We start from the raw sequence: 17,582 nt of genomic DNA, 5'->3' as shown, positions 1-17,582 counted from the left end.
CCAAACCTATATAAACTGAAAGTGAAGTTCTTGTTTTATCAGTTTCTCAAAGGACTTCACATAGGACAGGGCAACTGACCTGCAATCAGAACTGGAACCAAAAAGACTTCTTCTTTCCCTGAAGTGGGAACCAAAGTGAGCATGTCACTATTCAGGTTGGAAGATGCTGATATTATGAACCATCATGAAAAATAAAGAACGGAACCAAAGTTATTTTGATGGAAAAGGGGCCTTAGATATCACACATACAAGTAAGACGCGCAAACGCAGCTCGTAAAGTTAGTGGGGGTTTTTTACGTTTTTTTTTTTAGTGTGTGTGCGCATGTTTTTTTTGTACGTTTTCTTTACATTTCTTTTTAGTTTTTTCTTTTTTACGTTTTTTTAAGTTAAGGTTTCTTTTTAATTTAATTTTTTGTGTGTGTGTGTGTTGTGTGATACAGCTGTACCCTCTGGTGGCAGGCGGGTGGTGTTACAGCGTGACACACACACACACAGACATGTTCTGCTAGGTCGCATAGTTAGTGCTCAGTGCATTCGCAATCATGAGTGGTATTTGACAAATAGCCAACAAAAGAGACGAGGCATTAATAATAAAACAGCTTTACTTTAGACTATTTCCCAAGATTGTTGCATAGTATACATCATATTAATTGTACAAATGTTAGGTAAAAATAACAATGACACCGAGGGCTAACATGCCGCGTCACATGCACACACATATGTACGGTACACAGTCCATCTGAAGAACACAATCATGTACATGCATCGGAGTATAGAACTAATACTTCATAAAGCCTCAAAATAAATAGAAAAATTATAGCCTGGCACATTTCTTCAACAGACACTGTGAGGGAGAGAGAGTGCATTTCGCCACCCCGGCAGCGCCAGTGTCCGATTGCCGCTGCCGGAGAATGCACTCGCTTTTTTCTGGCATATTGGTTAACAAATTAACCATTCTTTACTATGGCTTATTGTGGTCTGAATCCTCTTTCATTAGAACAAACTTGCTTGGTATACATCTTTTGAGGTAGACAATATAATAGATAAGGTGCCTGGTAAAGAAATGTGTCGGATAAAAAAAATAAAAAAAAAAAGTTAGTATCAATTTCTTGCGTGTATTGACTATTCATGTAAACTAAAGCACACACAGGGGTAAGCATTCAGGTCATTAATATAGTGCAGCAATGAACTACAGCAGTGGTACTCAACCTTTTCTGGATAGAGGCCCACTTGAAAATATTGAAAGTTCAGCGCATGCTTATGTTAATGATCAATCATTAACATAAGCATCCGTATTTCACCTAGGATCAATGGAACTAATGCAACATACTACAAAATGACTGGAATTGACTGGGTCATCTCAGTAGGAGGGGTGTAATTGATTGAAAATGTGTCATTTTTTGTGGTTAAACTATTACTTTAGGTTGTTATTTATTTTTAACGTTTTTTGCCAATTATTTGGGGGCCTACTTGCAATATCCTCGCGGCCGACAGGTTGAGTATCACTGAACTACTATATGAGGTTTATGTGATCAAGACAACAAAAATGTACAAACAGATGGTAGTAAACTGAAGAGGCCACAACGAGACATAAATTATATCCCGTTAAAAACAGATACAAGAAAATCTGGAGTTTTAATTGAACTGAAGGAGTGAAATGTCTACCCAGTAGTACCAACAGTTAACGTTTGGTGTACAGAGGACTAAATAAAGATGATACAATGGTGTGTAAATGGTTAAAAACAGACATCACTCAAAAGAAGAAAAAGGTTCAGTGCCAAATGTGAAACAGTTGCTCTAGTCTAGAGTGAGCACCAAAGAAAATAATTTAAAAGACAAAATACAAAACAAAAGTATAAGAAAAAAATAAAATAAAATAAAAAAGTTAGTAAACCACATGTAAAGCAAGTAATGATAGTCTAGCATGGCTCCCAAAATAATTTATCGCATTAAGAAAGCTATCATCACATTTTTCCCAGTGACACCTATAAAGTCCTATCCCAAACATCATGCAAAGACACAAACTTAGCAACACATCAGTTACTGCTACGCAGTAAAAATCCTCTGTGATAATTTATCCATTTGAAACTCTGGATGTACAAATGACCATTTTCTTAGATTCTGATCAACACTGAATTATTTACCGTGTTGCACAGAATCAGAAGACAAATGAGAAAATGGCAGATGTGAGAAACCTACTGTAAAACGTGGATCCCAGTGAACACATGCACATAGATACTGTCAATTAACCCATTTTGGCGGGAAGCCCTTTGTGTTTTAAACATTATGTTATAATTTAGCTATTGAAAAATAGCAGATCTACAAGCTTGTAGGTCTGCTATTTTTGAAAAATCATAAAAAGGTGGCGCAAATCTTTGAATATATATTCTTTCAAAGTGAATGTTTTTAAATCAGGTCTAAATGGGTTAAAACAATGAGACAATATCATAGAAATACATCCGAGAATGCAATACAGGTGGCTGTAAACGATGAGAGTTGAACTGTTGGTCACAAACTGCTCTAACCATGTTGACACATAACAACCCCCCCCCCCCCCCCACACTGTAAGTATCCCATCCAAATTCACACCGTGTTAAATTTAGCACCTCCCCGTTATAAAGCAGTTGAATATTTGTACAACATAAATAAATCAGTCTGAGTCTACTGTCTCAGAAGTCGGCTGTGGAGTGGATGGCTCGAACGTTAGCCTGCAAGTGTGGCTACTATTCTACTGTCTATACTAAGAGAATACTTAGTTTCCATTAGCATGTTTTCCCCGCCTCTGCGTAAAGTTACATGCAATCAAAATATTCCTTCATAAAATTCTGCCAACTGACTGGTTTCTCAAAACAATTCTACAGCGGTTCCAGGTCTCTGTAAACTAAAAGGTTGCAAATGTGCATGCTAAGTTCACTACAAAGCCCAAAACCACACCAAAGGGTCGGGTTGGGACAAAACTGTTTTTAAGGTAGACCACACCAATACAACTCAATGAGTTGCTTTGGTGTTTACCAATTTACCTTAAAAACAGTTTTGTCCCAACCCGACCCTTTGGTGTGGTTTGGGCTTAAGAATCTGGATGAAGTTCAGAAAGCACATTGTTCTTCTTCTTCATACATGCTCCACTGCAGCTCCAGTGTGTAGAGTTCAACTCTCAGTTCCTTATGCTGAACACTTTGGTCTTTTTTATGTTGAGGAGCGGCGCTTTGATCTTTGGTTTGCTGTCCTTCTTGTCGTCTCGCTCTGAGCCAGGGAACCGCCGACTGTAGATGTCTGGGTATTGTTTCTGGAACTGTGGGAAACAAAACAATCAGAAATAAATTCCCTCTATTTGACACCATCACACATAGCAGCAGAGCGTCTGTCTGTCGCATTGACTAGAGATGTAAGAATCATTCTCATTCTTGAAATCTGTGCCCCACAACCACACACCCTCCCACACACACACACACCCACACACCCCCACACCCACACCCACACACACACACCCTCCAACACACAGCCTGTGCTCAATATTTGTGAATTCTCTGTTCTGGCCAAACATAAACAAGCATGTGCGTTACCTGCTTGAGTTTCTTGCGCCGGTCCTTTTCAGTGATGTTTTGGTCACTCAGCAACATCTCCAGCAGTTCCACCATGGCCTTCTGGGAAGACGTCACTCTTTGCTCTTCAAACTCAACGGTGCTGATCTGCCGGCAGAACGCGTGGAGAAGCATCGGGCCGCCAGAGAGATCTCTGTCGCTCGCATCTGTACCAGCTGGGAGCTATGGGGGGCAAGAGGAGAGTCAGTATCTCTACCAGCTGGGAGCTATGGGGAAAGAGGAGAGTCAGTATCTCTACTCTACCAGCTAGGAGCTATGTGGCAAGAGGAGAGTCAGTGTCTCTACCAGCTAGGAGCTATGGGGCAGAAGGAGAGTCAGTATCTCTACTCTACCAGCTAGGAGCTATGGGGCAAGAGGAGAGTCAGTGTCTCTACCAGCTAGGAGCTATGGAGCAGAAGGAGAGTCAGTATCTCTACTCTACCAGCTAGGAGCTATGGGGCAGAAGGAGTCAGAAAAGACCATGGTAGTGGTGTGGTTGCTGGGGAGGTGTTTTTGTGAGACCAGTTTGCACAAAAATAAATAAGGCAAACCTTCTGAGAATATAGGCAAACGTTCTACAAACATAGGTGAACATTTGTCTTTTTTTTTGGTGAAATTCAAATTGGATGTATGGGCTGTCAATCGGATAGGACTTATGTTTGGATGCGTGGGCTGTCAGGCCAGAAAGTAGTTTTTTGCCACTCAGGCGGTCCTGCATAACATCCAGGTGTGATGATGGTGATCTCAGACGCATGGCCTCTATATTATGATCTAGAATGTGTGCCTAACATGGTGTGAATAATACCTGTGCTGTGCGGAGGTACTGCACATGGTCCGTGACGGCACGGACGAGGTAGTCGGGGACAGACAGGATGCTTTGCTGATGGTCCATGAGGAAGGACACTAATCTGGTAGCCAACAACTCGTCCAGATCACACTCCTCAGCACTGCCCAGCACACAGCCTGAGAACGTATGCACCATCTGCAACAGGGAGAACAGATTAGATCACACTCCTCAGCACTGCCCAGCACACAGCCAGAGAACGTATGCACCATCTGCAACAGGGAGAACAGATTAGATCACACTCCTCAGCTCTGCCCAGCACACAGCCTGAGATGCCATGATGGATATACTATATACTGTACTACATCAGTGGTTTTCAACACTTTTCATATAAACGTCCATTTATTTATTCATTCAGCATTTGAGCCACATTTTCTTTGACCTCTCAATAACAGTTTGGGTGCGTGCGTGTGTGTGTGACTGTGTGTGTGTGTGTGTGTGGGGGGGATACCAAATGGACTCGTAAGGGTCCATTTGGTTTCATTTGACAACCAAGAGTTAAAGATAAGAGTCCACCTGGGGACCACCTGGAACGAGTGCTCCCCGACCACAGTACTACACAGACAGTGACAGCATGAAGCCCAACACACACCGGGTGCCGTGCGGCAACGCCTGGAAAATAGAACAGTGGCGTATCGGAGCGTCAGGCGAGGCGTGAACGCGCGTCGGACGGAGCCGGTGTGCGATAGGTTCATTGAAAATAACGGAGGCGGCTGTTTTGACGTGCGGCGTTCGCAGACGGTGTGTGTAGGGCTTAGCGCATACTATCAGAAAACCAAGCAAAACACACCCTTCATATTGTGCAACCTCAACCATCAGACAGGTTTGGTAAAAGTAAACAAAAAGCATGTTTACTTGATTGTGTATATGCAGTAACTTATAAGGGAACGTAGACCAGAAATGTCTATGCGTGCCATGCACGCATATTTCAGTGTTTCAATACAAGAGCAGCAGAAGCCGTGGTCTCACCAGCGTGCGCGTTCCGATGGCGTGGTGGAGGCGGGGCATGTCCACGTTCTGACTGATGCGTGACATCATCCTCATGAGGAGCTGGAGCCTCCGGCGGGAGGAAGGGGGGAGGAGGAGGGTGCACAGCTGCAGCGCCTCGATGGCCACGCGCTCACACTGCGGTTTAAGAAGTCCTACATGACCACAGTCCACACGGAGACCAAGACATGTTACTGAGACACACAGAGACCAAGACAGGTTACTGAGACACTGATTCAGTGAAGTCACATTCATCCATCACTACTGCATCACATTCACTAGGCATGGATGGATGAACTATAATGTTATAGTTAACACCATCGGGCCCATGACGTAAATCACCGTCAAGTTCAAGTGCACGGTCATGTGCCCGAGACGGAGATTGATAATCTCTGTCAAATTAGTGCTATGAAAACTGATCGCATCGCTCTACAGCCTAGAGGCGCTTGCTGATGGATTTATTAATGGATTAAATAGGCCCGGGCCCTCAAGGTGTTAATCACTAAGCTAGCTGACTGTTAACACATTCATAGGATTGTTTCTCTCTTTTTTCTTTTATAGTTTTTTTTTTATCCCACGATTTTATTGTAACCCATTTTTCACCCCTGTGTCAATCATCTAATGTGATCCTGGGCTCTACACACCCTCCACCAACCTGGGGAGAGCAACGGACTTGAACTCATGCTTCCTTCATGCATGAGTGTCCAGGTTGCTCCTTTACACCTGACAGGGGGGAGTTTCCCTGGTTGGACGTAGCACGTGGAAGGAACACATTATTAATTTCCAACCAGTTCCTTTCCCCTCCATCAGGCGCCCCGGCTGGCCAGGAGGAGGCAGTTTAGACACCAGGATTACTGCATGTTTTTGTGAGGGTACCTAGTACCTACGAGGATTGATTCTCTTATACATTATACACATCACACAATCACAGTATCTGTTGTTGATTAGAGTAGCTGTGATGACAATCTAATGTGGTTGGGTTATAACTACAACGCTTGTTATAAATGTTTAACATTAAAGGTATATTATGAAGGTATATTATGAACTTATAATATAATTTATAAGTTCTGGTCAAAATGGGTATAGCACTGAGTATACTATGATTGCAGAATTATAGCACATTATAACTACCAGGTAGTCTACCAGGGTCTATAATGCATTATAATCACGTTTACAATGCTTCATAAATAAACACTTTTTATAACACACACGTCATAAATGTTTAATATAAATTCAAGCTCACTTTCACCTAAATCTCTATCTCCCTTTGATTCCGTAACATTTTCACTGGACATTTGCACCCTAACTGAGCTACATTTTTACAGCTAGTGTAAATAGATTGAGATTACCTCGAATATCTTATATTTGGAAAGATAATCCTTGGAGACACAACACGTTAAAACCACCATACCAAAATGTATGCCAACAATGACAATGATCCAAATGACTTTTAGCTAGTAGCCTGTAATCTCACCCTACTGCTGTATGGTGTCAATAATCATGCCAGAATTTATGGCAGATTTGCAGTGGCATGTTTTTCACCAAATCGATTTGATGTCTCATTTAAAACCTTATTATGGGAACCCTGAAGTTTAATTTATAATCTCACGACTGTTGTCACGACTTGCTTGAGAGAGAGAGAGAGAGAGAGAGAGAGAGAGAGAGAGAGAGAGAGAGAGATTTATAGTACATCTGTATAAAATTTAAACTTTACTAACACCACAAGACCTGGAAAAACTTATCCACGCTTTTATTTCTTCTCGCCTGGACTACTCGCCTGTAAACTTTGTTTACAACATTGAGTCGCTCCTCTATTTACCGCCTCCAACTTGTGCAGAATGCGGCTGCTAGACTGCTAACTAACACACAAAGGAGGTCACACATCACTCCTGTGCTTGCAGCCTTGCATTGGCTTCCTATCGACTCCAGAATTCAATTTAAAATTGTGTTAATTACTTATAAATCTCTTCTGGTGCACCCCAAGGTGAATATGAGACAACTTAGGTCTTCAGACAAAGGTCTTCTCATTATCCCCGCCACTAAGCTGCGAACCAAAGGAGATCGAGCTTTCGAATTTGTTGCACCTACGCTGTGGAATGATTTACCACTCTGCTTGAGAAACGCTGCATCTGTTGAAATCTTTAAGAAGCTACTGAAAACGCATTTGTACCGCAAACATTTTGGCTTGCTCCAGTGATTTATATGTATTGTTTTATCTTATCCATTTCTAGGTACTGTCTTTGCTGCTCTGTTTCTTATTTCATTGTTGGTTTATTTTTGATTGAGATGTTCTTGTTTTATTCCTTTTATTTTATTGTACAGCACCTTGTAACAACTGTTTTGAAAGGCGCTCTGTAAATAAAATTACCTTACCTTACCATCTACCTATAACACTGTCTGAAGCTAATGACAAGTCACGTCTTTGTTGTCAAAATTAAGCGACTTCTTGAGTCTTGATCCACTTCTCCCATTCAACTCCCTGACAGGGTTTTTCATAAGAGTTTTTTTTTGTTGTGATCTTGAGCAACTTAGCTAGCAAGAGTGGTTAGATTGTTAGATGATGTTAGACATGCATCGACATTAAACAGCACACGGACAGTGAGTGGAGGCAGGCAGTGAGTGGAGGTGTCTTACTGTTTTCAGGGTTGGACTGTGTGAGCTGAGAGCAGCTGGTGGACAGACATAGAGCTGGTTTGAACAGTGAAACGGGCCGGCGGGACAGCTTAGACATGTCCAGAGAGCTGCGGGTGCGTCGGCCCAGAGCCGGGCCAGAGCTAGGTGCTGCAGCAGAACGGAGGGTCCACAGACTGGAAGTACTGGAGAGAGGCCTCGCACCGAAGCGTGGCGCTTTGGCCGCGACAGACGGCGGGGAAGAGGAAGACGGATGGGAGGGAGAAGAGGAAGGATAGGAGGAGGAGGATGCGTGGGAGGATGACGAGGACGGACGAGAGGAAGAGGAAGGAGGATGGGAAGATGAGGAGGAGTGTAGCTGGTCTTCAGGTACGTTGACATTCAAACAGCTGGCTGCACGACTCTGGCCCCGGGTCTCCATGGCGCCGTCCTCCCTGGTCTCCACCACAATGTCCAGGCAGCTGCCCATACTGCGTGGCCGCAAGAGGCGGGACTTCCATGTGAACGACATCGCTGCCGTGGAATTGACAGAACCATGCTGGTCTCTGGTGGGATCTCCTCGTACATTAGTGGAGGAGAGTGGGAATCGGGTTGTCAGGGTGGCAGCAGCATCATCATCATCGTCCAGACTGTCTTTTAAGTCTTTAATGACCGCCAGGCTGTCATTTGACAAAAGCAGCTGCTGGGAGAAAGGGGCAGAGTCATCCAGGACCGTGTCCACCAATGAGCAGCTTCTGGGGCGACGCCTAGTGGGACCAGCCACGCGTTGTGACTGGTTCATCAGGCTCAGACAGCTGCCCCCGAACTGACGGTTGTCGGTGCTGGCCTCGCCTTTCAAGACGTGCAGTCGTGACCGGACCGCGGTGCTGAAAACCTCTTTCATTGGCGAGTCGGTCTCGTCACATGAACCCTGCCTGAGCAGTGACAGCAGGAGACACTCTGTGGAGTGGAATGGTGCCTTGGCGGGAGGGGGTAAGGAAGGGGGGTCAGACAATTTGCGCTTTGCCCGCTGATGCCTAGGGGGCGCTGTCACGTACCCACATAGCACTGGTACGGGGGGGGGGATAGACCGAGGTGGAGCAAGATAGAGAGGAGGGGGGGGAAAGAGAGAGAGAGAGAGTTTGCAGGCAGAATGTCAGCAGCAAACAGAGGGGCAGCGTTAGTCATTTCAAAGCAGACATACATACACAGGATCATCACTTTGTCAGACAGACAACACAACAGGCCAACACAGAGATTACTGTTAAGGCTCAATGAGGAAAATAACCCAAATCTTTGTTAGGATATAAATAAACAAAAGAACACCAGGCACAATAGGTCAATGCACATAACATCAACATAATCTAGGGTATTTGTGCTCCAGAACCCTGTAGGAAAAGTGTTATTAAGCCAGTTATTAAGACATTTAGAATTGTATATTCCCAATCCCAAGAGATTCTCACCCACCAATAAATCCATAATGGTTATGATTTTTCAACTGGCATTTTAAGAGAGCTCTAGTCAGTGATGCGTTCAACTAATGCGTTCAATTATCTGTCAACAGGTAGAATCAATTCATTTCAAGCTTGCACCTAATTGACAGCTAGAAGTCTCTTTGATGCCAGGTCATATATTTATTTAGTAAAAGATAGTAGGGTGTTAATGTCAGGACACCACTTACACCGGAGTTAATGTGAGAATGACTCTGGGTTTTTTGGATTTGTTTTTCTGTCTTTTGCTGGCACATCTAATTTATTTATTTCTCACCAAATAGCAGCATGAAAGTTCTGAGCTTTCAATGCAACACGATAATTCCTTTACATTGGTTTCTTGCATACAACACTTCTGAGACTGCTTCGAGTTGTGTGCAAACATCTAAACACAAACGTCTTCGTTTGTGTTGTGGTGGAATCTTTGACAATCATTCCCTGCACCCGAAATGATATGCCAGGCCTATACACAATCCATGCCATATCACAGCTGCCTCAAGTCAGTTGTCCTGGTCCAGCCTCTGCTTAAACGACTGATCAGGACCGTTAAGGCATAGTTTGTATTTGTTCCATCACGAATAGTAACTGGACAACAGTAAAATCTCCGCTGAGTAGAGGATCAATAGTCAACCTTCCGATTGACACTCCCCCTGGCACCTAATTCTGTAGTCCAAAGACACACTCAAATTAAAATAATACCCCCTAGGGACCTACCTAGGATGTTGATAAACAGTTCATAGAGCTGGTATGTGAGTAATGGCTGTGGTAAACTGTAGAAGTAATCAGACACTGTTTTGAAGACATCTCTCTCAAAGCCCGGATAGGACGGTTGTCCGCTGTCATACTTTGGCCCTGAAAATCAACAACAGCAGGTTAAAGCAATTAAATACTGGAATGTGGACAGAGCCTACACAGTGTTCTTATCATTGCATTTATTAAACAAACATGCTTGCTGTACATAGCTGCCAATATTTACATTAAAAAAAAGCTGCTCTTCCTTTGTTTATTTTAAAATGAAGGGGAAGAAAATAATTGGAAACATTAGACATAGGCTCCATTAAATGTAAATGCCTCTGAGAGAAACAGTATTGTACGTTTTGAGACATCACTATGTACTTTGCTTTGGGAAATATTATACATGCAATGATCATGTCAAAGACTACAATACTTCATTATACACAACAATAAATGAAGATAAATTAAATAATATAATGTGCTTTCTGTAACTCACAGTTGGCCAGACTCTTCATAGCAGACAAAACCCAGTGGGGGAGGTCGTCTAGAGAGAGAGATGATTGAAAGGTCAGACCGGTAGAACGGGTAAACAGCAGAACTAAACGTAATTTACAGGCAGAGCAGAATAAGGCAAGCAGTCGGCCAGCCATTACACTTACTGCTCCAGCCATTACACTTACTGGTCCAGCCATTACACTTACTGGTCTTGTCGTCCAGTGTGACCACTCCATGCTTATTGACTCTGGTCACGTTATGGATGATGTTCTGTGGGTTAACATGACGCTGATCTAACACATCATCTAGTGAAGTCAGACCCAGAATCTTCTGTAAACTGAAACACAACAATTTTCAAGACATTTAAAAATATATATATTTTACACCCGTGACCCTTCATGTATTTTAAATAATCGCCAATCATAAATCTCTTGGTATGAAATTGTAAAACAGACTATCACTGTGTGAATCGCTATTGTGCATGAAATGTGCAACACAAAACACTTCCCGTTGCGACATGCTCAAATCCTATTTATTTAATACCCAGTGTATATGGATCATCCATAATGTGTGTGTGTGCTCGTACTGTGTCAGGGTAATGTCTCTCCAGAGCTCCTGTTCATCCTCCTCGGTCAGTACTCGTTGCTGGACTGGCTTCTCCGTTGCCGGCTGACTGACCTCTTCTTGTGCCTGGACTGCAGGATCTACATTTTCCTGAAAAGGTAAGCAATAGATTAATTACAAGGGGCCAGTGAGGCACTAACAACATTGAAGCGCTGGGCCCTAGTGGTAAGAGGAAGGACTGCAGGCGGACCCTTGGATTAATGACGAGGAAAACCCCGTGCAGCTGGGCTTTAACATTGAGCGCTCGGTTGCACTTCCGCATTGGACCACCAAAATTTGGTGGTCCAATGCGGAAATGCGCCCAAAAAGGCGGAAATAGACGGTCCTTGCGGGGTGCTTCAAAACGCCACTGAGCAACTTCCACAGACATGAAGAGCGGAGGGGGCGGAGCTTCGCGCCAGATCAGTTAATACTCTATGATTAATTATAGTAAGCAAAAGATGAAAAACTTAGATTTTATCAAAGTTTCAATTTGAGAAGAATTAACTTATAAGCAAACAAAATAATAATAAAAACACAAATATACACTTAAGGCGTACTCAGAAATCTACAAGCTCAACGCAAACGCAGCTTGTAGACCTGCAATCGAAAACGTTTGACATTTTTCTCCTATGACTACTAGGACACATACCGGTACATCAGCTGCATAATTCCCTATTTAGAACAAGTGTGTAGGCAGGTAAACGAGTAAGCAGTTAGAACTTAGAATACATGGAATTCTTCGAATGTTTTACATGGCATGTTTTAAACGTCGTGTTGGACCAGTCAGGCTCACCTGTGTCTCTTTGTCGTGCTTATTAATGCTCTTGAACCTGAAGAATCCATCCTTGTCCCTGATGGAAAGCCTCTTCTTAATGGAGCTCGTGGCTGGGGTTGGGGCCGGACAAGGAATGGGCTTCAAAGGAGATGTGGTTGGAAACCTGGGATGAGGGGGGGAAAAAGAAAGAGGAATGGAAACAGTACAGTAAAGCCTAGTATAGATTGTGGCACCATCAACGGAATTGGGTTATATTCTAACCCCATTGGTTTTACATTCAAACAAGAATGGAGCGTAGCCTGCGGAGTTAGTTCAGTCAGACATACTCGAGGGGGTTCATGCCATTCTCAAGGCGCATACTATACTCAAGGGGTTAACATGCTGCATTACTATGTGGGTGTACAAGTGTATGCAAGTCCCACACGTCATTCACTGATGTGGCAGTCAGCTGACCAATTGGGCGGGCTACTTAAGCTCACCAGTCTGCATGCTCTACCTGCCTTCCTCTGCATATGGTTCCTGGTTGTTATGTGATGTTTGCTCCCACCGACCACCGGTGGGCTCTGTTATTTATGTTCCCCATGGGGGTTTATTGTATAGCTATCTCCCTGCTCTTAATGTTTTACGATGGTGTTTAATCGCGCCGAGCAGGGAGAAAATGCAGCAGAGCCGAACGCCAAGTCTAATATCGTATGCACACTTGTATTCTCAGTCTATAATCAATATTGGTTCAATCTATTCGTGAGTTGTCTGACTGAACTGTCATAATTACCAGCTGCAGTAAGCTCTCGTTTATGAACATTTATAAGATATTTCCGTTAGCGTGCCACAGCCTCTGCATCAGCTCATGGCTTCACGTTGCGGTGTTTTATGCCGTTTTTTTAAGTCTGCCATTGGCTTAGAGAAAAAGTTTCAACTACAGTCGCTAGTGGATGTAGGTGAACATGTTGTCCTGCTTTTCAAGCAGCTGGCAAAAAAATGTATTGGAGTTACTTACGAGTACATAATGCAGAAAAAGTTCTATTGTTTACTTGCTCAGGCTCCAGTGTTGCTCTGCATGCAAGAGTAGCACATTACAGCTGAGCAGACAGACATTGGTGCAGAGCGTTGATTTCACAGTAAGTTGCTAGTGTAACTAGTTTGTGAAATGCCTTGCTGGTAAGTCAGTAAACAATGGCCCCATCATTTAACAATAAAACCTTGACAACAGTCACTAGTTAGCCCTGCAGCTTTTCTGCTAGAACAGTGGTTTTCACATGACCTCACCCCATGGAGTCCCCTGCTAAATGATTGAAAGTTTAAAACTTCACTATTATTTAATGTACAAAAAAAATACAACTTAGAATACAAACAACAGTAAAGGAATTATGGGCCAAATCATGTCCAAACAATATAATGTTCGTTGTTTGTGGTCCCCGGGATCTGTGGCCTAAACATGCATGTCAAAATGTGGATCCTCATGGAGAGAAGACTCTACCGCACACCCAGTAGACAATTTGTAGCAGGTGCCGATGGTGACGAGGCATACACCGTAGGAGAAAGGAAGCCTGAGGAAGGTCGCAAGACCGAAACGTTGCTCTCTTCTCTTTAAAAATACATTCTATTGAACCTGGCAAGTGGCAGTGTGGGGGTGTCCATCCTTTCCCCTAATAGTGGATCCTTGAAATTAAAAAGGTTGAGAATCCCCCCCCCCCCCCCCCCGGTTGCAAGGGTTCAAGTGGTTAATGAGATCCATTACTGACCCCGTCTGCTTCATTCAATATTTACCTGTACAATATGTTGCTGTCCTCAAAGTCTTCCGTGCCGAAGCGCCCCTTCACATCCTCAATCACGTGGTTCTTCAGAAACTTCTTCAGGAGCTGCAGCGTCTGTTGCCGGGTAACATCTGGGCCAAAGTTACTGTTACTGCAGAGCAGCCCGTGGAGCCAGTCCACGGCGGCAGAGGCAGTGAAGCAGGCAGCGTGGACCCTGAAGTGCAGACGGTGTTTCCTCAGTGGCATGCCTGACCGAAACAGCCTGGTCACCTCATTCCACTGGAGAGAGGAAGAAAGAGTTGATTAAACCAATATGGAACCTCTGGCCTTTGTGATTCAGTTCATCTCCCTACACAGTAAATGACCTGACCTGAGATCAGATTCTTCTATATCCTGACAGTTTTCTGAAAAAGCTATGTTTCTATGTCAGTCGTTCTTCGGTTTTTCAAAAATAGCAGACGTACAAGCTATGAGCTTGTAGATCTGCTATTTTTCAATAGCTAAAGCATAATATAATGCTTACGCCAAAAGGGGTTCCCGCCCAAAATGGGTTTTAAGTGTAGCCTAATGAGAACAATAAAACAGCCAGCGTTCAATTTAAGTGTACAAATAGACCCTTGTGTGTGTTAAATTAAGGATTTTTTAGTGTATCATAAAGTGTTCAGACTCCCCGTAGGCTACTATACTTGAATACTGTATACATGCATTATCTTCCTCATGCATTGCTTGCACTGCAGAGATTGTTCTTACTTATTTATATATTTACTTGGTTCTGCCAGCGTACTCATTACTATTATTTATTACGGTATGTATTATTCCGTATACATTACTGTACATTTTTCTGTATTTATTCTCTCATTGCTGCATTTACTGTATTGCACTTCTGGCTAGACGCCACCCATTTCATTGTCAAAGTATTTGCATACTCTGTGCAGTGACAATAAATTGAATCTAATCTAATCTAAGACTTTGTGACCTACAGTAGCTAGTAGGAGCCAATATGCAGCATTCTGATCATGTCATTGTGGGGTTCTTTCTTAACCGTTTTCAGCACTGATCCCAAAAGAAGCAGTAGACCTACTAATCTCTTGACTTTAGCATGTGGGCTCATACTAGTCCTGCTGTACTAAAAATAAAGGAATTCTATGTGTACACACACACCAAAGTTTGCAAAGCAAAACACCCACAGCTGTGGTGATTGCGTGTTTACTAGCGTTACATTACGCCGGCATACAACACGTACTTACTCTGTTCATACTTCATAACAACCAATGCAGAATACAATGAGTAAGTTTAGAATTCACACAAACGTTAAAAGCAGCCAAGCTTAGGTTTAAACATAAAATATGACGAAAATCGAAGAATAACAGATAAAGCAACTGATCATAGTCAATCAATCATGTAGTCCCATCAATATTAACTAGATTGTGTGTTCCACACACTCATTTCAGTTATACTTTTTAACGTTAGCTTAACCACTCGCCAAAGATTAAGTAACTTACCAGTTTCGTCGCTCTGTATGGACCCGGGGTAATAACATGGGAACTCATGGTTATCAAAACATTAATTAAATTAAGATTCCAGTGTCTGATCGGTCCATAAATTATACTGATTTAATGATCTAATGAGAGTCTCTATACTGTACAAACTTTACACATGGCTACGCCTTTAGTCCCAATAAATACTCAGTCTCATTGCTCATTGCGGACTGGGAGTCTGTCTGCGTTCATCTGTTCAAAATTACCAGCCGTGTTTTCCTGACAGTCGATTGGACGGTGCACGAATCACGTGACTGCCCGGTAATTTATGCGTCGTCGCACCAGAGTAATATCAGACCTATAAGCTCACGATACGTCGCCTCCACGCCGCGGTGTGATCTTGTAGGTCTGCTATTATCTTCAGCGCGACACCGTCGTGGGACAAAGTATAAACGGGCAGCAGACGGGGGGGGGTCGTCTAATGTGCATGGGGGTCGGAGGGGGAGGCAATGTTGCAAACAAAACATCCGTTTGTGCAACATATCATATGGCCTTAGTAGAAGATTTTATTTTATTTTTAAGCAGCATTTTTAAAGTTCTCCAAGATGATTGTATTGTATAATTAGCCGTGTTTTTAGTTTAACGTACGTAGCACGCAGCCAGAAAAACTGTTCTTCCATAAAATACATGAGATTGTTTAATTCTGCAGCCTAAAAAGAGGGACAGTGACAGTCACACTCCTAGGGAATGTGGGAGGGCATTCTTTGGTGTAAAACTAGAAAGTGTCGCGCGGAGAGCAGAAGAGAGCATGGAGAAAAGAACCACGGCGGGGGATAGAGGGATGAGTACGGGGATGAGAGTAGAAGAGGGCAAGAGGCCTAATGCTGCCATAGACATGCAAATGCATTATTTTCAACACACAGAGGAGAGTGATTGACTTCTTTAACAATAGCATTGTCCTGTAGTAGCCTGTTGAGAGAGCAAATGGATGCATGCATGCCAATTAAGATTGAGCCTCAAAGGCAGTGTGGGATGATATACAAAATAAGTAAATTAATTATGAATAGAAGACATAAACAAGGCAAAACAATACACTATTTTTTTTCTTCTTCTTTTTTGGGAACAAATAGCAGCAAAGCAACATAGTCAGCAACAACATGATAAAAAACAGGTCAGATTGACAAACCCTATGGCGTTTTAATCTCACTTTATTTAACACCAGTATAAGACGCCTGAGGGCGAGAAGAGACCTAGGTCGTGTGCACACATCCGCCTGGGTGACAGCAGACTGCTGGGCGAGCGCTGGCGCTGTGGCATGGGGGGTCAGATCAACATAATTATGGAATGAATTCTGTACTGGCCATATATGGAGCAATGGAGCATATGTCTTGAGTGTACAGGGTTTGATGAGGTCAGATCAACATATGGAATGTCAGAACAGGTCAGCTCCATATGGAGATCTATGGGTGGCACTGTGGCAGTAATAATGTCCTACTTTCCTATCATACCATCAGTGAGTCCATCACCAGTCCAACAGCACACAGACATCACTCAGCTTTAGCCTGGCGTTTACAATTACTCAGCTCTGTACGGAACAATGCTGCCCTCAGCTGGTAATGAGGGGCAATTGCAGAAAGTCAACTCGATTGATAACAGTTACAGTACATTTCAACTAAGCACAACTCAATACAAAAACTGTCAACTGTGAGTGGACGACCCAATAAAGCATTACACTTGAGGGTCGACCCTTTTCAATTCATCATAAACACAACACATTACAGTAGATTATTTATTATGCAAACATATTCTACTTACTACTGTAGATGATAGGATTTAATAGATTAATGTACTGAAGTGGAATTGTGGAAATGTATTTAATCATCACTTTGGTATATTATTTCACATTCAATGGCAGTACTATAGGCATACGCATATAACTGTCGTGGTGTAAATTTATCAACAGAATAATAATGCTTCATGGAATATTCTGTCCCTCAGAATCAGTTGTCATCAAATGGGACCATAATAAATGAGTATGGCCCCATTCCAACTGATTCTACTGATGGATATATATTTTTCAAATTTGCATAATTGATTGAAGTATTTATCAACAAAGACTGTTACTGTGGGCGACACACTGATAAAACATTACACTTGTTTACAACAGGGTCCAACATGTTCTCCTGTCATGTTCAAGCAAATGGACCCAGAGTTGAACACTGATCAT

General features: G+C 42.8%; 1 protein-coding gene across 1 annotated transcript; it reads right to left on the bottom strand.

The window, feature by feature from the left end:
- Positions 1–3,154: 3,154 nt before the first annotated feature.
- On the bottom strand, positions 3,155–15,519 carry depdc1a (DEP domain containing 1a; the record flags this gene model as incomplete). The annotated part of the gene is made up of 11 exons (XM_083767099.1): positions 15,380–15,519; positions 13,891–14,156; positions 12,142–12,286; positions 11,329–11,456; positions 10,949–11,079; positions 10,744–10,791; positions 10,227–10,364; positions 5,395–5,567; positions 4,387–4,563; positions 3,564–3,764; positions 3,155–3,292 (listed from the first exon to the last, which is right to left on the bottom strand). Exons 1-11 carry the CDS (start codon positions 15,425–15,427, stop codon positions 3,155–3,157), a joined length of 1,593 nt encoding a protein of 530 aa, XP_083623225.1. The 5' UTR covers positions 15,428–15,519.
- Positions 15,520–17,582: the final 2,063 nt, after the last annotated feature.

This window comes from Protomyctophum parallelum (genome assembly GCF_964188405.1).
Source record: "Protomyctophum parallelum genome assembly, chromosome: 6".
Taxonomy (NCBI): Eukaryota; Metazoa; Chordata; class Actinopteri; order Myctophiformes; family Myctophidae; genus Protomyctophum; species Protomyctophum parallelum.
This window is presented reverse-complemented; position numbering and strand designations above follow the sequence as displayed.